The sequence below is a fragment of the Clinocottus analis genome, unplaced genomic scaffold (genome assembly GCF_023055335.1).
Source record: "Clinocottus analis isolate CAN_PGR_092001 unplaced genomic scaffold, fCliAna1.0.p SCAF_12, whole genome shotgun sequence".
Classification (NCBI taxonomy): Eukaryota; Metazoa; Chordata; class Actinopteri; order Perciformes; family Cottidae; genus Clinocottus; species Clinocottus analis.
Window position 1 is genome coordinate 17,330,649 of NW_027175843.1, and position 21,356 is coordinate 17,352,004.

Consider the following 21,356-nt stretch of genomic DNA (forward strand, 5'->3'; position numbering starts at 1 on the left):
CTTTTATCACATAAAAAAGGAATTCTGCTCAACCTGGAAAAGATAAACTAAGTTACAGCCTTACAAAGAGAGGACTCTCCAGTGATGAAACATCACTAATACAACCTTAAACATGTCGGGATGCAGCTTATGTAGGACACACAGTCATTTAGGGGTAAAAAAAAAGAAAAAAGAACAATTCATTACTTTCCAGTGTATGTGTGTGCACGCATGTGTGTGTGCATATGTATTGTGATCAAGTCAGACGGTGTGATTCAAGTGAAGAAACGGCTCACTACTGTCGCCATGGAAACAGGCAAGAGGCGATGGAAGTGTGTGTGCGCGTGCCTCTGTCTGTGTGCAATATGTGTGTTTCTGAAGAGAAAGAGACACAGAGAAGCCCCGGTTCTATCCTTTTATATTCTATTCTCAGCAGTAAATCACAAATACAAATGTGCACAAATACAGGGGTGTAGTGTGTGCTCACGACAGTCATGTGTCACGTGTCGGTCCTGTGATGGACTGGAAGCGATTCCAAATGGTCCTTTCTCCCTTCCGCACAATGCAGGCTGGAAAAAAAGCTACCAAATGCATGAATATAAAATGTTTAAAAAAGCTGATGCTGGTGTCACCGACCTCTTACACCGGCCCTCTTTGGTCCTTATGAAGCAGCCTGAAGGGATCCTATTGAACTTATTTCATACAAACAAGCTGCATTCTGTCTGGTCTGTGCAGGGTCGAGTGACATGTTGGTGTGTCCACGTGTTCAAGTCGAGTGGCGAAAGAGTCGGATGTTTTTGAGAGCGTGCGTCCTGTATACGCCGGGGTCAAGGAGGCGGTTACCCGGACATTGTTGTTCATTGGATGCAGTGTGAGTGCATCAATGCTGACAAACACACACAAGTCACTGGTGCTTAATGACCCTTGACACGAAATGTCAACATGAACATGATGAACAGTGTGGGCCCTGATGAGAGAATCGACACAAAAAAAACACATCATTCGGTGTGCGGTGAGTGTGTTTATGGACATTGGCCCTCCCGTGACTATAGATGCAGAGCTGCCACCAGAAAGGCTCCTGACCCTGCCCTGTGAGGATTCACAAAGCAATCAATTCTCAAATTAAGAACCCATCAACTTGTCGTCCAATCCAGTGGAGTGACATCTCAATTGATGAATAAATCAGTAACCCAGTCAATCAATTCACCACCTCTCTTGATTGCTTCCAACAAGTCTTCTAAAGCAGAAATCAATATGCGAGCGTCGAGATCCCAGATGGACAGGAGAGACAAATGGGTCATGAGTGAGTTGTTAAAAACTGTATCCATCCTGTTTACCTTTGTTTACAATCTCTCCCATACACCCACACGAGTAATACAAATCACATTGGCACAGTGCAGTATAGGGAGTGTGATCTTTAAGTCTTTACATAGTAGGTTTTTATCCCCGCTAGTGGAATGGCTCCTTGGCACTGTCCAACACGGTCTGACAGCAATTTATTGGTTTATTGTGCAGGGACACAAATTGTCTGTTTGGTCTTTAAATATGAAGTTACAAAACGAAAGTTTCGTCAACAAGAACACGTAGTTATGTATAATCAAAACATCACTGCTGGGCTGAAAATAACTATGTACAGATTGAATTTTAGGCAACAGAACTTTTTAATAATTAGATTTAAGAAAATTGATATGAAAGTTAAGTTTAGACAACAAACCCACAACAACACTTTGAGAAGCGGGTTGTTGAACACCGATCTCGTGGTTGAAAGTCCTGTGGTGGTTGGACTTATCCCCCCTCCCACCCACCATAAGGGGTCTTTCACCATATTTAATACTCTGACCGTTGCATAGTCACATTAATGTGTCCGCCACATTACCATTGTTTTCATCCTGAGAGAGAGAGAGAGAGAGAGAGAGAGAGAGGGGGGGGGATGCTATACTTTTAGCTCAGTCTGACTTGGTGCACGCGCTTCTTTAACTGCTAGAAAGTGCCCTAATCTTTTACAACATTATTGTGGATCAAAACGTAACAAACAACAATCATAACCTAATATTGTGAAACTCTCATTGGGAAAAATACAAAATCTGTTTGTATTAAAGGTGCTGGCAATCAAGAGAAAAATATGTTAAGGCCTTGCAAAAAGAAAGAAAAGATAAGGAAGATTTTCCCGGAAATACTGCACAAACCTACAGAGAGCGAGAGCGAGCACTTCATCTCCCATATCACTTACTGTAACGTTGAGTTCCAAGCGCTTAATGTCGGGATTATTTACAGAGGTGAAACTCATAGCAAGCCCCCATCTTATGCATTTCGATTGAATTATTCACATCTTTCACTCCCTTCCTCTCGCACGCACACGCACCTCTTACCGTTAATGGACTGCTACATCATAAACGGTCTTGCCAGTAATGTGGAAAATGTGTGTGTGTGTGATTTCTTTCTTTCTGAGCACATGTGCACTTATTAACTACACTATGTCAAATCTCTTTAAATAATATATCACATCTCATGAGATATCAGCATTCCTACGTGTTAGCGTTTGCACCCGGTCCTCTGTGGCTTTGAGATGAAATCCAGAATATACTTATCATGCTCGCAAGCAACCTTAAAATGACTAAGGTTTCTGAGAAGCAGTTCTAGTATACTGTGTGACAAATGAATAAATCAGTCAGAGGGCAGCCTGTGTTTACATTGTGGGACCAGCAGACCTCAGAGTTTCCAATGCTTAAGGTTTTTGTCGACTTAGTAACTTGTGAAAAAAGCAGCCTGATTGCTCAGCATTGATCTATTATCAGTTTAGAATGTGTCCAATAATCAATACTGACCTTCTTTATTCCTCCTTCACTCAGATGTTGGTACATGCAGATGTACTGCTAACCAAAATGAAAGTGTAGCCTACAGCATGTATACCCTCATCTATTCTCAGTATCACCAAGCCCTTTTGCTCTCAATTATTTTGTATCACACACACACACACACGCGCGCGCACACACACACACACACACAGCTAAGACAAACCAAGGGAGCAGTTTACACTCCAAGTTAGATGATTGTCTTTTGTCTCACAAAAAAAAGATATTCATGTGATTACATGCAAAATACTAAAACAACACATGTGACTATGTCATGTTTTGATTCACATTTAAAAAGTCAACAAATGGAGATGTTCCCCTGTAAATGGGACTCCTTGTTCTTTGATCCTTGATTACACAATGTATCTCACTATGTAAGAGAAAAGGAAACCATCTTACAGTTAAGAGATCTTGTAATATTGAGATGCTTGTGTGAAAATGTCTCTTATTTATATGTTCTGATTAACAAATGTGCCTCTCTAAAAAAAAACACATGTGCTTCAGTTTCTGGGTCCGGTTGTGCATGCTGCATCACTGCCATCTTGTTAAGACTTAGTTGGACACTCGATTAGACCATGCCAGCGCTGATGAACCTGTGCTTTTCCTACTATGACAAGTCAAAATGTCGGTTGTGATAAAGGCCTATTGTTTTCTCACACACATTAGTTTTTTAGGTGCATCCTTCAGGCCTACTTCACTTATCAATTCCTATTCTTGTGATGTCAGGGAATGAAAATGGTTAAATTTATATGTTATATATGTGCATATATGCATTCATGAATGCGTCAAGATATACTGACATCCGCATACATAAAAGAAGGGGTATTATTTATGCAAACTAAAGATAACCAGACAAACATACTGGAGGGAGTGAGAGTGAAAATATCTGAGTGAAAAAACAAACATACATTTGTGTGTGTATGTATGTTTGTGTATGGTGGATGCAAACATGTGAGAATAGCTGTGGAGCAGATCACTAAAGAAACTCTTATACGATATACTACTATAAAACACAGACGCAAATTAAAATTGGACTAGTCTAAACCTCACCTCTTCACATGCTTGATAACCTTCACCTGTTGCTAAGAGTATATTTAACATGTAAAAAGATGTATGGGTCTCTTTGTCCCAATTTGTTGGGCTAATGTCCCAAACTAATTTGATGAGAGGGTTTACTAAGTTTGCTCATAACATAGCAAACAGGAGACAAAAAAATCTGAAAAGTCTGAAAAATCATAACCTGATTTATGCTTTTGCTGATTAAGATACAATGGTCGTATTATTTAATTAAAATGATCAGTTTTCCACGATTCAACTAAAAGGAAAATGCACATTTTTTTTAATCAATTCGTTTCACTCCTCTCAAATTAGGTACGGCTAATTTGACAAGACTATCTCTTTAAAGAAGTCCGCTATATGAAAAAAAAGAGGAACAGTCCATTTCACATAAAAGGGGGACACTCCCCCTACTTGGTGAGATTTTTACATTTTAGCACAGCAGAAACAAACATAACGAAGGGAAATAATACGTTAGATTTGAATTATTCTCAAACATGGAGATCATATTACATTGAAAAACTACATTTAACGGTTTAATATCTTCCTCCCCAAAAACGGTTACTCCCCCTGTGGGGCTTTTCTATTTATAGCATCAGCTGTTGCAATACAAAGATTAGCTATTCAACGTATTGTTTCGCCGATGTGGGCAGCTCACTCCCGTCTGTGGCGAAAGGGCGGCGGCGGCGGTTTGAAGCCGAGGAAGAAGAGAGAGAGATGAGGAGGAATATGTCGGCGTAAGGACGTTTTTTCTTCTTCTTTGTGTCCACGACAGCGAATCTCACATCGGTAAGTGTCTTTTTTTTTTCTTCCCTCGTCCTGACGGAGAAAGAAGAGGTCGCCAATGCGGGCGTCTGCGTCCACGGCAACACCGACCCGTCTGTGTAAAAAAACCGACCGTGTATATCGCCCGTCGCCCGGCTAACTGACACGATGACAGCGCGGTAAACGGCCGGGGGAAGTTAGCTTCGCTTTGGTTGAGTGCATCAACGGCTGCGTTCAGTTTGAGGAAACTCATTTTTGCTGCAAACTCCAAAAGACGGATGAAGCAACTGAAATCCGTTTTCATGTATTTATTTTTTTTTCAGGTGCGGCTTCTGTTGGTTTTACACACACGAACACGGGGCCCTGCCTCTTGCCACACACAAAAACAACAACACAGTGCTTTTTGCTTTTTCCCGTGTGTCAGACATGATCACCGCAGTATGTTTGACCACGGTGGGTCTATTTTTTTATGCAATTGCACACAGTGGTGTCCAGCTCTGGTGTGCAGATGAAACCGCTGGACGGAGAGAACAGAGGGATTCTTCATGTACCAAATCATAGGATGAGATCATTCAGAAGCACCCCAGTCCACTCACATACATACACGCACACGCACGCTAATCACTATTTATAGCGAAGTGAAATCACCAGATAATTTGGTTGTCAAGGAACAGATACCCCTACGTCCATCCATCATAACTTAATGGGAACGTCCATCACTGCTGACGTTTGCATGCAATTTCCCTGATTGTGACCTTTGACCTGGGGGGAAACCGTCTCGATGGTTTGCCAGTGATGTTATAGATGCTCAGTTTCCCACCCAGGGTTGTGTGTGTGTGTGTGTGTGTGTGTGTGTGTGTGAGCGAGCCATTACATGTGTATGAGGCCTGGTAATATTAGGGTACTTGTTATGAAATATTGATTCGCGTGACATTCATATTCTCACTCGGATGTATATGAAGTCTAATCTGCTGTAGGTGACGCCTCAAAGTGAGGCAAAAGCTCGGCCTGTTGTGTGGAATAGTGGCATCGGGACTATAAATGATCCAGATCTGGAGGATTGATTAGACTTGAGCAACCAAACGGCTAAAATATAGTATTTTGTATTCAAGTTTCGCATTGGGCTCAGCAATAATTCAATATGACAATTCCTCGTCTTTCAGTGGACTAATGTGATAACTTTACCCCTCCAAAATACATTTTGGAGGGGTAAATATATTTTTTTAGAATGAATGAAGCCAGAGAAGGAAATGCTCTCACAAGTCACAGCCCCAGACTGTGGCAAGTTAGTCATTGGTGACCCACTCTCATGTGATTAGCTATAAAGCTCTCTATTGGGCTATTTGCACTTTGTTCTCCTAGCCAAATGTTGCTCAGGGGTCTCAAAGATGTGTGCATGAAGTCCATCATCATTGGAGAGAAATGTGATGAGGAGGGATGGGGTGGGCAGCTGACTTTGCTCACCTCATTTCCTGAAACCGATTAATGGAAGTGACATCAGCACAACAGCACTTTAGTTGTCTTTTAAAAATGTATTTCAACATCTGAAGTCACAGTATTATTATCATAGCTTTCTGTTGCCCACATGACCATCAGTTTGAAGCTACTCTGGACAGTAAGGCATTGTCTCAGTTGGACAGAGTGCATCTTACTGAACATTACATTTGTACCTGTGTGAAGCAGATGTACCTCTTCATCCAGCGAGTCACATTCTATTTTGTTTTTTTTTCTGAGGAAATCATCTTTTACGTTAATTTAATGCCATGCCAGCAAGCATGATGGAATCATTAAGGACTATGATGATTTGTGTTTTTTAAAACGATACAAAAAAACACTACGTTAATTGTGGTGAATTTCCATCATCGGGATAATCATGACTTGAGAAAACTGTCTAGCTCGCTATCATGGTAGAGAAGTAAACAAATGGAAATTTAGGACTCATCAGAAATATGCTATATTTATGCAGGGCGGCCTCATGATTTATAATCACCTTATTTCAAATTGTTAGATATTATGGTTATTGAATAACATTATGAATCGCAAATTCTGTGAAATAATATATTGATGTGGCTCTGATTTTTGACCACATTAACAACTGGAGAATATTGACAATATTGTTGCTGCAAGCAATTAATTGCTTGCAACCGGTCCATCCAAAAAGTCTAGGTTTCAGTATTTAAGAATGTTTGTTTGTTTGTTTGTTTGTTTGTTTGTTTGTTTGTTCATATCCTGGTAATCAGTCACTATTCATAAAATGTAACTGTCCATTGCATAAATGGTTCATAAGTCTCTCTCTAAACAAAGAAAAAGGTTTGGAGTTTGACTCGAGTTTGTCGCACACATTTCTGAACTCTGTGAACTTTGACTCAACACCTCTCTGGAATGATCGATGAGTGTTGATATCAACGCTCCGGCTCAGGCCGGGGTGTGTTCCTCCTTATTCCTGTTCTGTGAGATGTGTTGCTGCTTTGTTCCCATGTGAAGAGGGAAGTCCCTTCATCCTTTCCCAAGGCAGCAACTAACTGTTTCCCAAGAGCCCAGAGAGGCTTTATGGAGTCACAGTGAAGACGGAATAAGAAGTCCAAAACACACCAGCTGCTTCTGTTGTTGTTTTACACGTGAACCCACATGCATGCATGTAAGGAAGGTGTAGTGAGGGAGTTGGGAATTGATGACACGTGTCGCTGGTCCTTGAGCCATCACATTGGATGAGGAGAAGCTTAATTGTTGTTTGCCACAGCTGTCGAGATTAGCTCTTCGGAGGAAACGAGTGAAACGACATGGAAATGAAGCGCCATTTATTGATTTACATGCTACGCAGTGTCACACTGCTGCACATCCAGTGTGTGCAGCAAGGCGTCCAAAAACTTCATATATCTGCCGTGCTTCAGTGACTGTTTCAGAGTGATGTAAAGCAGATTTGAAATGTGGGTTTATCTGATTAATAGACATTTGGATACTTTGCCACAAGCGAGACATTAAACAATACAGGCTGTGACCTATTGTGGATCAATGTTGTTTGTGCGTTATTGGTGGTTTTAAACTATTTTTTAAAAGCTTGCCTCAAATGGAAGAGCCAAAACATTAGGACAACAGTATGTGCTTTACATCCATCGCCTGATTCCTAGTGGCTTGACTGTTTTGACAGACGTGGCCAGACAAAGTATTTTTCATGTTAAATAATCAGTTGGTTGTCTCCTACTCTCTTTCATCTTATTCCAGCACTGTCTCCTAGTAATCATTGGTATGTTACTCAATAGTTTTTCCATTTATGAATCAGCTGGGTTGTGGATGTAAAGTGCGGGACATTGACACCAGAGTGTGGGGTTTGCATCCATAGTCGCTGATTAGTCTGTGTATTATTGTGTAACCACCTGAAATGATGAGCCATTTTTTATTTTTTAGAGCTACATAAGGAGCGCGTCCTCGTCACAGAGTCTGCTATGTTCCACCGCCACGTCTCTGCAGATCGGACAAACCAAACCCCTAATTTCTGTACTGCTGCGTTTAAGCCCCTAATCAAAGCACAACTTAAATGCTCTGAGACGAGCGATATTAATAACAATTAACTATCACACCATGATATCACACGATCAGTTATCAACACACAAAATGGGCAACAACTGCTTATTAATGTTGCCACATCAAAGAAGTATCAGGCCAGTGAGGGTTAACAGCCATAAGTAAGCGTGTTGAACAAGCTCCATCCAATACACGAGAGGGGTGTTATCAGATTCAACTCCTCTGGAGAGGGTTTTCTTGATTCCCGGTTGTCGGGGGTGGAAAACGCCAGCTTAGTGTGGATGAAAGGCCAAATCCGATAGGAAAGGATTTCTATTCATCGGCATTAGTGTGAACACAGAGCGCGTTGTGTACGACGCTGTAAGAATGTCCTCATGCGGCCTCGGTTGGCCCTCTGAAACATCAGGGTTTGTAAAGCCACATTGAGCAGATGACTTACTTTGGTTGGGCACATATGACATTTGCTTCACCAAGCTTTCACTCGCAAATGAATTTTGTTTAACACTGGTGTCTGTGGATTATTTCGGTCTTGCAGAACAGTGAGTGGCGTCCCAGAAAATGCCCCCACCCCTCACCAGGTGAGACTCCGATAAACGCTGACACGCCATACAAGGTTGTGACCTGACTTGGCTCCAGCGAGGGCCAAACCTGGCACACTGTGCTACTGTGACTTCATGGGGCTTCTCAAGCTGTCAATTTTTTTTTTTTTTTTTTTTTTCTTTTCTGCACGACACTTAAAATCTGTCTAAGGTGGTGAAATTGTGGCGTTGACATTTACTTTTGTGGCTAAAGAGGCATTTTATCGTCAGGAATTTGTCTTGGAAATTCTTTGCCCGAGCTGGCTGCCTGGCTGCTGCAGACTCGACTGGTTGACTGGCTGGTTTTTGGAAAGGAAGGAAACATCTTCCTTCCCTCCATTGTGCTGGGCAGGAAAGGATGGACTGTAGCCAGCTGACAGCTGTTTCCTGGTGGATGAAGAAGGAATGGGTGCGTGGGTGGTGGTGGTGGTGTGGTGCTAGTAGTTTGTGAATGTGCTTTTTTGTCTGCTCTCGACTGTTGCGACACTTTAATGAGAACTAGCGAGCTGAAGGATTTCACTGTAAGATGGAGGAGATTAGTTTGATTTCAAATGTTACCGTTTCAAATTTGAACGAACCCGGTGGATGGTCTGACTTGACTGGATGCGCCAGTGCTTTTTGCATTCTGTAAAAATTGCATATGCTTAACACTATGTAGCAGAAACTAGCGTGAAATATGAAATGTATTGATTGTGTAGATCTTTTCTTTGCGTTTTAGATTTTTAAAGATGCTGGTGTACCTTTTCTAGTGTCACACATTCACCTTCAGTATTTTCTTGAGGATGTACAAAAGGGACAAATGCATTTCCTTCCTTCCACAGAAAACGTTCCCTAATCTATTTTTTTTTATTATTATAAATCACGATTGGTGTACATCCGTGCTCGCAGTCGTCTTGGAGGACCGTGTGAAACCGGCAGCAGGCGTGAGGTTTGTGTCGTGCCTTCGAGGACGCACGTGCACAACGCGGTGACATATAAAAACATCTCCCAGTACCACTACTAGGTCAAACGTCATTTCAAGTTGGCTCGATTTTTGATTGACACCTAGACTTCAACCTAGCATTAGCGGTTAGGACGTCAGGATTGATTTGGCGAACTTGAATCCAGTCCGTTTCGGTCGCAGTTGACTGTCAAGAGATCCCGATAGTCAGAATCACACATTACATGGTGTTAAAAATCTTTTCCTACTGCATTAAATGTTTACGCCTTGAAGCAGAACGGTCTATCGCTTCGAGGAGAAATGACAACTAGGCAAAATGTGTGCGCGTTCACAGTAAAATAGTGTTTGTCGAATCGACTCCACCATATTGTAACATTTTCATCAACTTTGTCCTCGTGTACCCTCGCTTCCTCTCCCTCACTCTTCTGTTTCAGATTTTCTCTCACCCTCCTCTCGTTCTCTGTTCTCCTGCTTCCCTCTCGTGACTCTTGGTGTTTGTGGTAAGCTCTGATGTGAGCTTTTTGCAACAACGACATAACATTGAACACATACATACAAACAAGTTAAAGCTTCCATCTCATTCCCCGTCTGGTATAAATAATACTGTACAAGCTGTTCCCCTGAGGTGTGACTGCATCGTAATCATTTGCAAATGTTTTAAATGTATCTTCTTACTTTCCCTCTACTGTACTTGACTTAAAAATAAAATACTCTTCTGGTAAACCTCTCTGGATGGATGTTTATTTTTGTTTTCAAAAAAGCCATAATTACAAGCTAGAGTTCTCCATCTATGTGGAAGCCATCATATTTCTCTGCTGGTTCTGTGGTTGTACTGGGTTACTGAGAGTAGACGTCATTAGTCTGGTTTCTGCAGTCGGCGGCATTGATTAAAATCAATGACGCGAGAACAGCACAAGGGGTTTTTCTACAATACCCGTTTTTTATTGTGGCTGCTGCATCGTTTACTATTCGTCCTTTATATTCCCAACATGTCAGCTTACGATGCTTTCCGTAATAGCAGCCAGCTAATCTTGATGGCAAACGCGGCTGCGATTCCTGTAGCTGCTTCACAATAAAGGTTTGTGGTTTTCCAGTGACGGTCTTAATATGGCGCTGCAGGAAATGTTTGCATTAGCGGCACTATGTTTACGTTACCCTGTGACGTTTTTCTTTTAAGCTATTGTGATAGTTATGTTGGCATTCAGTGTTTCTCACCATAACACATTGTATCTATGCTTGAGCGCCAACAAACTTATTTTCTTCATTAAAATAAAAAATTTATATTTAAAAAAATAAAATAAAATGTAATCCAGCAGGGTTAACTTGGTCGCAGTCTCCTCCTTCCCTGTTTTTGCTGGTGCATTGCATCATATCTTGACATGTTACGGCCACATGTAGATAAGTGAAATAGTGAAAAAAACATTTGCAGGAAGGAGCATCACATCACCCGCGTGCACAAGCGAGTGGGACCACAATGCCGCCGGTCAGTGTGGTTACCCCCTCGCTTTATTTTTATTTTTTTTGCATTTTGCCCGCATTTGACCGTGTAGATTCAGAGAGAAGGTCCCAACGCTGGCATCGAACACAGACATCGGGTGAAAGGGGAAACCACTGGACTACTAAGCGCTCTCTGTGATGGACTTTACGTTGCTGCTTAAAGCCACGTGACAAAACTCTGCTCGGCTCTCTGGTTTCATTTCTGCCCATTTAGCATAAATACTACAAGTCAATACTGTCGTCCCTTAAGCTGCAGTTCCTGTACAAACTGTTAGACGTTGGCTCAAAGACGACAAACTGTATGTACCAAAGGGCATGGAAAACTTCTGTCCCTCTTTCTTTCTTTCTCTCTATCTCTATCTCTCTCTCTCGATATAGATGAATAAGGGGGAAAAATTGTTCCACTTTTTGCTTTTGCTTCAACTCTTTTCTACTTTATTGTAAAGCCGCGTACAGCTCTCTCTCTCTCTCTCTCTCTCTCTCTCTCTCTCTCTCTCTCTCTCTCTCTCTCTCGGGTGAAACTTTGAACACATGCTTTAGGACGACTTATAGGGCACTAAACTCTCTCTCTTCTGGCCCATCTTTCTCCCCCCCCCCCCCCCCCATCTTTCTGCTTTGATTTAAACATTTTTTTTTTTTTTTATAAAAAAGCAGCTGGAACAAAAAAAAACCTGAACACCTTCCTCGTTCTCTCTCTCCCCTCTCCATCTCAGCCAGGTGTGTGTGTCCCCAGCCGCCTTCCTACCCTACCTTTCACCGTCACCAGCCATGGCGACCAGCGCCCTGCCGAGTGACAACCTGCCGACGTACAAGCTGGTGGTGGTGGGGGATGGCGGCGTCGGGAAGAGCGCCCTCACCATCCAATTTTTCCAGAAGATCTTTGTGCCGGACTACGATCCCACGATAGAGGACTCGTATCTCAAACACACAGAGATAGACGGACAGTGGGCCATACTGGATGGTGAGTCTTATGTCTTTTGGTTTCAATTAAACATGGCCTTTTTATTGACCAATGAGGGAACTTTCGTCTTCATACGTTTCAGCTTTTAACTGCATTCCGGTGGTCGCCGTTTCCTCCGCAGAGTTAACCATAAAACGGTTGAAAGAATTAATGACGTTTTAGAAAACGGCACTGTTGCATGTGAGACTTATTATGCATCATTCTATGATTTTATCCTTCCATCATTAAAGTATTCAGTTTAGGTTGGAAACATATGAAGCTCAGGAAAGAACTAGAAAACTGTTTATGGGAATGCGCTTTGTCTTAACTAATAATCTTAAGTAATGACTTCTGCTAAGTTGTGTGTGTGTGTGTGTGTGTGTGTGTGTGTGTGAGTGTGTGAGTGTGTGAGTGTGTGAGTGTGTGAGAGTGTGAGTGAGTGAGACTGTGCCTGCAGAAAAAATTTAAACCGGAACCAAATAACAAAATTGGACAATTTGTCCAATGATTTCTGCGAACCGGTTTAGTTTTATATCCGTTTTTTGATAAACTTAACGATGCTTTTGGTTAGGAGGAGATCAACAATTACTATTAATAATCACTGACTCTCTGTTGCAGCTTTTGAAAGGTCTTGAGTTAGACGTCTGATGGAGACTTAAATGCCTAATTGAGGATTTGTGACTGCAGCTGAAAAGAACATTTACAAAATATATTCTACATATCTAGTAGGAAAAGTTGTGAAATTGTATAATTGGACTTACTCAGACAAGATGTAAAGTACAGTATGCTCAAAGCCCTGGTCAAATAAGTCCATCACTAACCCTCCCAAAGTAACACACGTGTCCCTTCATCGCTGCAGTGCTGGACACAGCCGGCCAAGAGGAGTTCAGTGCGATGAGGGAGCAGTACATGAGGACGGGAGACGGCTTCCTCATCGTCTTCTCCGTGACGGACAAGGCCAGCTTTGAACATGTGGACCGATTCCATCAACTCATACTACGGGTCAAAGACAGGTGGGTGGGGGCTATGAGGGCGTTGCTGCAACTCATGTTGTGATGTAACATAAACATTTACGCTGTTGCTGAAAATCAATCCCAAATTGCCTCGTCGGTGTGGTACTGAGAATTAAATTAGGATGGGCGCAACACAAGCATGTGAAGCAACGTCTTCACTGAGACTTTCCAGAGGACAAGTGACGCAAGTTTATCGGGACACGCTCGTGGCTGTCATGGTTTGTGGTTTTTGAATTTATTGAAGTCTGCTCTCCGTCATTGCGATCGCCTGATTCAGATATTATGTTCACAGCGGATATCTGCAGTAATATCTCAATCATGTCATCACAATGATGAAAGACAAAGGAGCGGTCTGTGTTTCGTTTTCCAACGCTGACATCACAATCCTTTTATGACAAGTCAACAGCCATGCGCATCAGTTTTTTATTGTCCCCTGGAAACGGTTTCCCCGCTGTGTTGCAATTTATCCTGCAGCGCTTTTTCTAAATGCTGCGTCAAAATCACGAGGACGTTTCTTTATTTTCTTGTTTAATCCTCTGGGCCCTGAGGTAATTTTCTTGATTTTACATCATTTCTTAAATTCACCTTTTTTAAAGACACTTTCATATAAGATATATACCCATACGTCACATAAAAAAATGGCAGAACAATCTCAGCTCTCTATATAACGAGGCACCATTGTCACACGGCAAAAGTGGAAAGAGAAAATATGACTCTAAAGCTGAAAAATATAATTGCGACTTTTAGAAAATAACTTTACTTGGGTGGTCCAACGGTTTTGGTGCTTTTAAATTGGTTTACCAAAAGTCTTGTGTCCACAAAAGCAGTGAAATATGAGTGAAATGGTAGATGCATGTAAATAAATGTCTTAAACCAAATTCCTCACTGTGACTTTGAGGACACCACACACTCTAAAATGCTGAAAGGAATATTTATCCTGAGTCGTGGCAGTTTGAGTTGTGCTGACTCAGCAGACGTTGTTCGGCCCGTGCGGACAGATGGCGTCGTCCCGTTTCAGCATTGGAACGGTTCAGCATCAGGATCTCGTCCCCGCTTCCTTTTTTCCTCGAGCTGCAGACGAGTTTGGCAGACCGTCAGATTTTGTTTCTGAAATTCTTATCGGCTGTGTTGTGAAATGTCAGCTGCCAGAGAAGAGATGCATCTGTTCTCTGACAGTAGCCAATAAAACTGAGCTTGAGACGTTACAAAAATAGAAACTGGAACTGAGCAAGTTGCCGTATGTCCATATTTAGTGGTGCTGTACTGTAGCTCATTTTTCTACAAGATTTGAGTGTCTGGGAGGTGTCAGAGTTCTACAACAATGTGTGAAACATGTGATATTAATCTAAATGTAAACCTGTCAGGTCTTTAGACTAGTCGTTAGACCACGAGGGACTTATTAAACACTCCTTGAAACCGCTGCAAGTGGTTTGGAAATGCATTATTCAGTTATACAGAGATACCTGATATTGTGTTTGTTTTTTTCTTCCCCCTTTTCTTTTCAGGGAGGCCTTCCCCATGGTGTTGGTGGCAAACAAAGTGGACTTGGTCCATCTCAGAAAGGTCACCACTGACCAGGGCCAAGAGATGGCTGCAAAACATAACGTAAGTATGGAGGCGCGCTGATTTCTCATAGTCAACCCAGTTTCTCAGCGTTTCGAAATGAGCCTGTGTGCACGGCAGAGGCTAAACACAAAGAAGGAAAGATTGTTGCCCACAGACACAGAGGTCAGAATACAACTAAATAAACGTCGTCTCCACGGCTGATTGTAGACGCGTGTAAATAAAAAGTATTATAGAAAATGCAGCTGTCGACATGCAGACGGCTCTCTCCTCGCCCTCTAAAACTGCGGCATCACCGCTAACATCTGATAAGGATTTGGACAGACGGCCCCAGCTGACCAAATCATTATACGACAACAGTTATCCTCTTCCATTGGTTACGTTTTAGTCTGAACGAAGGGATGAAATTCAGAGAAAAAGAGGGGTTTACAAATGTAACTGCCTTAATGGAAGACGCGCAGCACGGCCATTGAAGTGAACACGAATGTGCTCACTGTGTACTCACTTCCATCCTGAATGCACCAATTTATCTGATCTGAGAGGTTTACTTTCTCCCCGTGGTGGTGAATGAGTCTTCCACAGGGATTCTGGGAACTGTCTCTGTTACGGACGCATACAGTATTCTTTTTATCCCAGGGATATGTATGTCACGCTTTTTTTTTTTTTTCTTCAATTTTGGATTCAAGGGCCCCCACTTGTTTTAATTTTTCAGTTTTGCAGCGGTGTCATGCAGCCTGGACAAAGAGCACAACACTCGGGGCTGTTTCCACGCTGACGAGCGTCACACGGTTGACTCATCCGTCATTTCCATGGCTGCTGGCCGCGCGTCGGGGAAAACATCTGTCCGTCTTTGTCTGTGGAGTTGTTGAATTAATGATAGTGGGCAATTCAGTTTTTAATTGTTGTCACGGATACAGGTCGTGTCTTCATGGGATTTTATTCTAGTTTCATCTCATCAGGCAACTTTTAAAAAAACAACAAAAAACGATTTATTGTTTCTTAACTTGTAGCGTTCGGTTAATGTCTCCCTATACTGTGTATTTCTATATTTTATGTTATATTAATATAGTTATACCATTCATGCCTAATTTTGGAACGTTTAAGATAAGATATTCCTTTATTAGTCCCGCTGTAGGGAAATTGCAGGATTACAGCAGCAGACGGGTAAAGTGCACACAAGAGACTCATCGTAAAAATAAAAAAACACAAGTCATGCAAATAAACCGTGTATACAGACAGAATAACATGTATTTAAAAATGTATTCATATGGCACCAGTTGAAGGGATTAAAGTGACCAAATTTCTGTTTCTTCAGATAACTTATATTGAAACCAGTGCCAAGGATCCTCCAATGAATGTGGACAAAGCCTTTCATGAGCTGGTCCGTGTCATAAGGTAAGTCCTGGTTCACTTTTGTTTACTTTGTTTCACCACATTAAGAATGCTTTGCATTAAAAAAAAACCAATGTGAGACAGATTTACTTGCAGTAACAGCTGTTGAACTGATTGAGGACAGCGGTTATTGGCCCTCTTGCAAACCCAAATACAGTCATACCATGTAATAGACTTGTCTCACTCCTCCTTCAGTGTGTATTTCACTTCTGTGGAGGTCAGTGGCACAGAGAGAGCGGTACGCTAGCAGGGAAAGTGTTTTTGGGAAGAGTGGAACGGCAAAGAAGAAAAAATCCCAGAGCTATTTCCTGTCTTGACACATGTAATTTCAGAAGAATTTGATTTGTGGCCACGTTTCGAATGTGGTCATATCCTGTTTTTAAGGTCTCTCTCACTACAAGGTCCAATAAGCCTCCAGTAGGCATGCCTCGTCTGTTTTAGTGCTTTAATCTTGGTTCCGCAACTATACAGCTGTTCTTTTTTAACCCTTTGTGGCTGTACAAAAGGAATTAATCCAGATTAGAAAGAGTTCATTATGGGGAAAAAAGAGTGTATTGATGGATCAACATTGCCCTCTGGTGGTCAGACTCAGTCATACAGGAGGTGGATCAAGACATAATGGTTCTGCTCTTTTCGGGCTGACGCTTCAGCAGTTCAGGCAGAAAGTGTCCATTTCTTTTGAAAACTTGCACATAACACGTTTAATGTAACTTCTGTGAGAGGTGACCCTCGCTATTATTGTCTTTACGCTTAATATGACTAACTTGCATGCAAAAAGAGTTGAATGAGAAGATCAATATCACTCATGTCTGCATACATATGAAGCTAAAGCCAGCAGTCCTTTTGTCCTAGTTTGACCTTGTGGGACTCCAGTAAGTCAAAGCGCCCGGCCAGGAAATAGTCCAGCTCATAACCCCTCTGTAAAACTCCATATTTACTCTACAGATGAAATTAGTATCAATCTTGTCTCAGTAACAAGAAAGCAAACAAGCACATGTATTATAATGTTGAAATATTCCTTTAATGCTTGTTTCCACTTTGAAAATGACCACTAAGATGATTATTTGACGGCTAAAACATTATAAACCACTACGACAGTTTCCGCAGGCTCATCAAATGCCTTTGTCTTTCTCCTCAAACGTCGTATTTATTGTTTTATTTATGTATATTTTATGTTTAATATTTGGTTCCGGGCCCTATGATGCTGCCTTTTTTTAAAAAAACAAATATATTTGCAAGATATTATATTTTTTGAAGCTGTTTTTTCTCTGTTCTTCCTCGTCCACTCTCGCCGCAGACAACAGGTGCCGGAGCGAAACCAGAAGAAGAAAAAGAAGATGAAATGGCGAGCGGAGCGTTCGGCGGGTTCCCACAGGTTCCACTGCGCCATATTGTGACCTCCCCTCCTCCCCGTTGGCCATTCGTAAAACATACACACACGCACACCCACATACCTTTTTTGGATGTCGGGGAACTCCCCAGCAGTGGTTAACTACTGGAGCACAAAAGGATCGCTGAACGGCTGGGAAAAAGAAAGTGAACCCGAAACGTCGGGCCGACGTCCCCTCGCCCTTCACGAAGCCTTCGGCGCGAGAGCTGAGCCCTCGCTCCTCAATTCATGGTCCCGTTTTCTTCAGACGTCCCTCAACAGAGAACTACGGTGCCACTCAACGGTTTTCTCAATCAAGGCCATCGATTTAATTTAAAATGTGGCTCTAGACGACAGACCCTTTTTTTTGGGCGGGGGGGAAGATCAGAATCCCCTTGACATTGGAACTTTTGTCTTCTTGGGAAAAGGTGGAAAAGGGGAGGAGCTTGTTTGTCACCAACCTGCCGGTCATCACCTTGCTGTCGTCACAGTTTCTGGAACGGAAGAACATGTGTGTGTTTTCTAGAAGTGTTGTGCTGTGTCGTCTCTGCGTAGAGGGGACATCACATGGGCATGGCGGATGAACACGGCAGTGGAGACCCAGTGATCTGTCTTTTTTTTGGGGGGGGAGGGGAGTGGGGAGTGAAAATAGAAGTTGGGTTCGGTGGGCGTCGCGTGAACGCCGCCGCGGTCATGTGACGCGCTGGTTTTTGAAATGTCAGTTCAGAGGAAGGAAGGACGGACGTGTCGTGGCAAGCGAGGGGGACGTGGCGCCGAGGAAAAAGTCGTCGTAACGCGACGGCTGAGCGCTGTGGCCACGTCAGCTCGGTGAATAAGTGTTTGAATATAGTGATTGTAATGGACAGCGGGGTTGGTCGGTGTATGTGGTTACACTTTAATGTCAACATAACAGGGTTTTTGCCAACACTGATGTGTCAGCGGCCATGTTTACAGACACACCTTATATATTTTTTTCTCATAACGACACAGAGCAAATGTTTGAACAATAATTACGGTTTATTTCGGTTGCCTCCTCGGTCATTGCCAATGGCGTGAGTGCAGTCTACACCAGTACTGTATGGACAAAAGCCCTGATGTTGTGTGTGTGTGTCTTTGTAGTCTTAACAGATCGTCTTCAAAACAAGTTACTTTAAATGTTTGTTTTTTTTTTCTATCAAAAAGAAAAATTATCAAAAAATTATATTTGTGATATCAAAAAACAATCTAAATATAGGTGGCAATGTAAACAAATTCAATGCTGTTTTTACAAGAGATCCGTGGGATGAAATACAACAGATAAGGGATAACGAGCGCTTCGCGTTATAGATCTGACGCGAGCAGGAAGGAGCCGATTTGCACTGGCCACGAACCAAAATAATGTGATGTCACTTTATTTCAATCAAGGGGCTTTTTTCAGACCGCACCGCTGAATTCAGGACGACTCGTGCTCCGTCGAGAGCACTCCTTCGGTTTTGGGGTGGGGGGGGATACGTACTGTAGCCCTGGGGAAACATCCGCGTCCGAAGCGGGCAGCGCGAAGCCATGTTGACCTCGCTCACAGACTAACTTTAGTTGTAGGAAACACTCGAAGCAACAAGACATTCAGTACATCCACGTCTGCAGACGGGGGGTGGGGATGTGCTATTTAATAACCTATGAAATGGCTCGTACTGTTAACGCACTAAAGTCTCGGTGGACAAACCTTTTAAAGTGTTTTTTTTTTTTTTTTCTTTGTCTGGAAGAATTACCGTCTCTTGAAGGAATACATTTTTGCACTTTTAATACAGTTTCTGACTTTCCTATTGGCATGTTGTTATCTGTTCAAACCGGGGGCGGTCCAAAATAAAAAAATGAAAGGAAAAAAAATGATTTGAATGTAAAATCGAATAACAAAACAAGCAAAGAGGCAAATTAGCGTGTGTGTGTGTGTGTGTGTCCGTTGCCTCGGCGTGGATTGTGAAGGAGATTTAAATATATTGGGATTTTAATAATTCGAAAGGTGTTGAAAGAAAAGTTCCATGTTACTACTCCTCAGTTATTGAAATTCACCTCAGCATGAAAGTGGGAAAAAAAATGAACCTCAGTGAAAGAAGAGCATCGGTTTGAGTCCACGTCTGCTGTTGAAGGGACTTCACAAAGAGTTCCCAGAGAAGGACGGACGGACGAGCAACACTCTGGATCAGAGGAGAAAAAAACAAAAAACTGAATGTGTTTGAAAATGTTGCATCATGTATGTTTGATACCATTTTGTATTATTGATATAATTCTTGCAAAGTGTTTTTTTTTTTTTTTTTTTTTTAAACGACTGAATAATTTATTACTGTCTACGTTACCTCAGCGTGTCCCAGACCTGGACAAAAAGCTAAACTCCTCCCCCTTTTTTTCTTCATTTCTTTGGCTCACATGGGCCTTTTCGCCCCTGAGCCTCGTCTGAAGAGACGTGTCATGTGTCGCGGGCCGAGGAGAAGAATCGGTTTGATCCTGAGGACTTCTCCTCCACTCCAGTGGAAGGGCGTGATCACGCAAACGTCAAACAAGTCCAATGTGTAACTTTTGGTTCTTTTGTTCAATGTGAAATCTCCTAAATGAATACATTTGAATCGACACTTTGAAAGATTTACTTTCCCCCGTTTTCAGGTGCCGAGCGTTTACATCGGTACGTTTAAAATCACAAGATGGAGCCAGCAGTCGTTATCTCTTTAAAGACTCAACACCGCCAGTAACGATATCGGCCAACCTGCACCTCTGAAGCTCACTGAACATGTTCTCTTTAATCTAAGATGTGGGTTTGTGTGCTGGATTATTTCTTACCTTTTTTGTTGGACAAAGCCAGGCGAGATGTTTCCATACTTTTATGCTTCCAAATCTCAGTGACTGCAGGCTCGCTTCATGTTTAGTGTAGACCGGTAGCGATCCTCAGCCGTCTCGCATATTTCCCCAAAGCTCCGCACTCAGTTCCCTTAACGCAGACTGAGCTCACGGTCCAGGCGGATGGATGTCCTCTAGTTTGACTTTTTGTTTTTTTGTTGTTGTTTTTTGGTTCGAGGTCCAAATCAGAGTTTGAAATTTTAGAAAGTTGACTGAATCCTTGTGGCTGGTACAAAGAAACCTGCTGATCTGTTGCATCGTCTTCATGTTTCAGGCAGACCAAAACACAAATGCCGAAAGTGAATATAAAAGTCTCCATCATTTGACCCTGGATTATATGTGAGCTAAATTTAGCACCTTTTTTGGGGGGGGGGGGGTTGTGTATTGAAAAAGGTTGATTTTCTTTTGTTTGTTGTTCTTCTTTCAGATAGACACCAAGTATTGTTGAAGTTATGCAATTGATTTGAGTCTTGTATGTCCTGAAACGTCAGTATGTGACAGTGAGGGTGAACTTTTAGGTTTTGAATAACAAAAAAAAAAAAAGCATTTGGACTCGTCGCACCAGTTGTGTAACGTGTGTTTTTGGACAGGTCTGTTGTGTTTGAACTGGCTGTGTCAGACTGAGGAACTAGACGAGGCACAAACGAACTGTGGCCTTTTTTTAATCTAGCCTCAGGGGGTCGATTATATTTCAATAAAGAGATACAAGTATTATGACTGTTTCTCTGCTTTCTTTCTTTGTTTTATGGATGGTAGCTGCGTATGCATGATGTATTAAAATGCAGATGACTTCACTCGTGATCAGAGGTGAACATGGCTACACGGGTTTTGCTTGTTCAGCAGAAGCTCCGCTCATTAATCCTCTGAGCCGTCGAGGTCCAGTGATTTCTACACCGACAATGCTGAAACCGCTTCCCCCTCCTCCCTCATTAATCTCTGCTATAGATTTACACTCATGTTCTGTTCAGAGGCGTGAGAGGCGCTCTGCAGGAGACAAGGAGCAAGACGGTGTTCAGGGTTAT

The 21,356-nt window shown here is 42.2% G+C and overlaps 1 protein-coding gene across 1 annotated transcript; it reads left to right on the plus strand.

Annotated features, from left to right (window-relative positions):
- The first annotated feature begins 4,527 nt into the window (after positions 1–4,527).
- mrasa (muscle RAS oncogene homolog a) lies at positions 4,528–21,048 on the plus strand. The gene is made up of 6 exons (XM_068572150.1): positions 4,528–4,676; positions 11,903–12,150; positions 12,989–13,142; positions 14,648–14,747; positions 16,021–16,100; positions 17,395–21,048. Exons 2-6 carry the CDS (start codon positions 11,958–11,960, stop codon positions 17,492–17,494), a joined length of 627 nt encoding a protein of 208 aa, XP_068428251.1. The 5' UTR covers positions 4,528–4,676; positions 11,903–11,957; the 3' UTR covers positions 17,495–21,048.
- Positions 21,049–21,356: the final 308 nt, after the last annotated feature.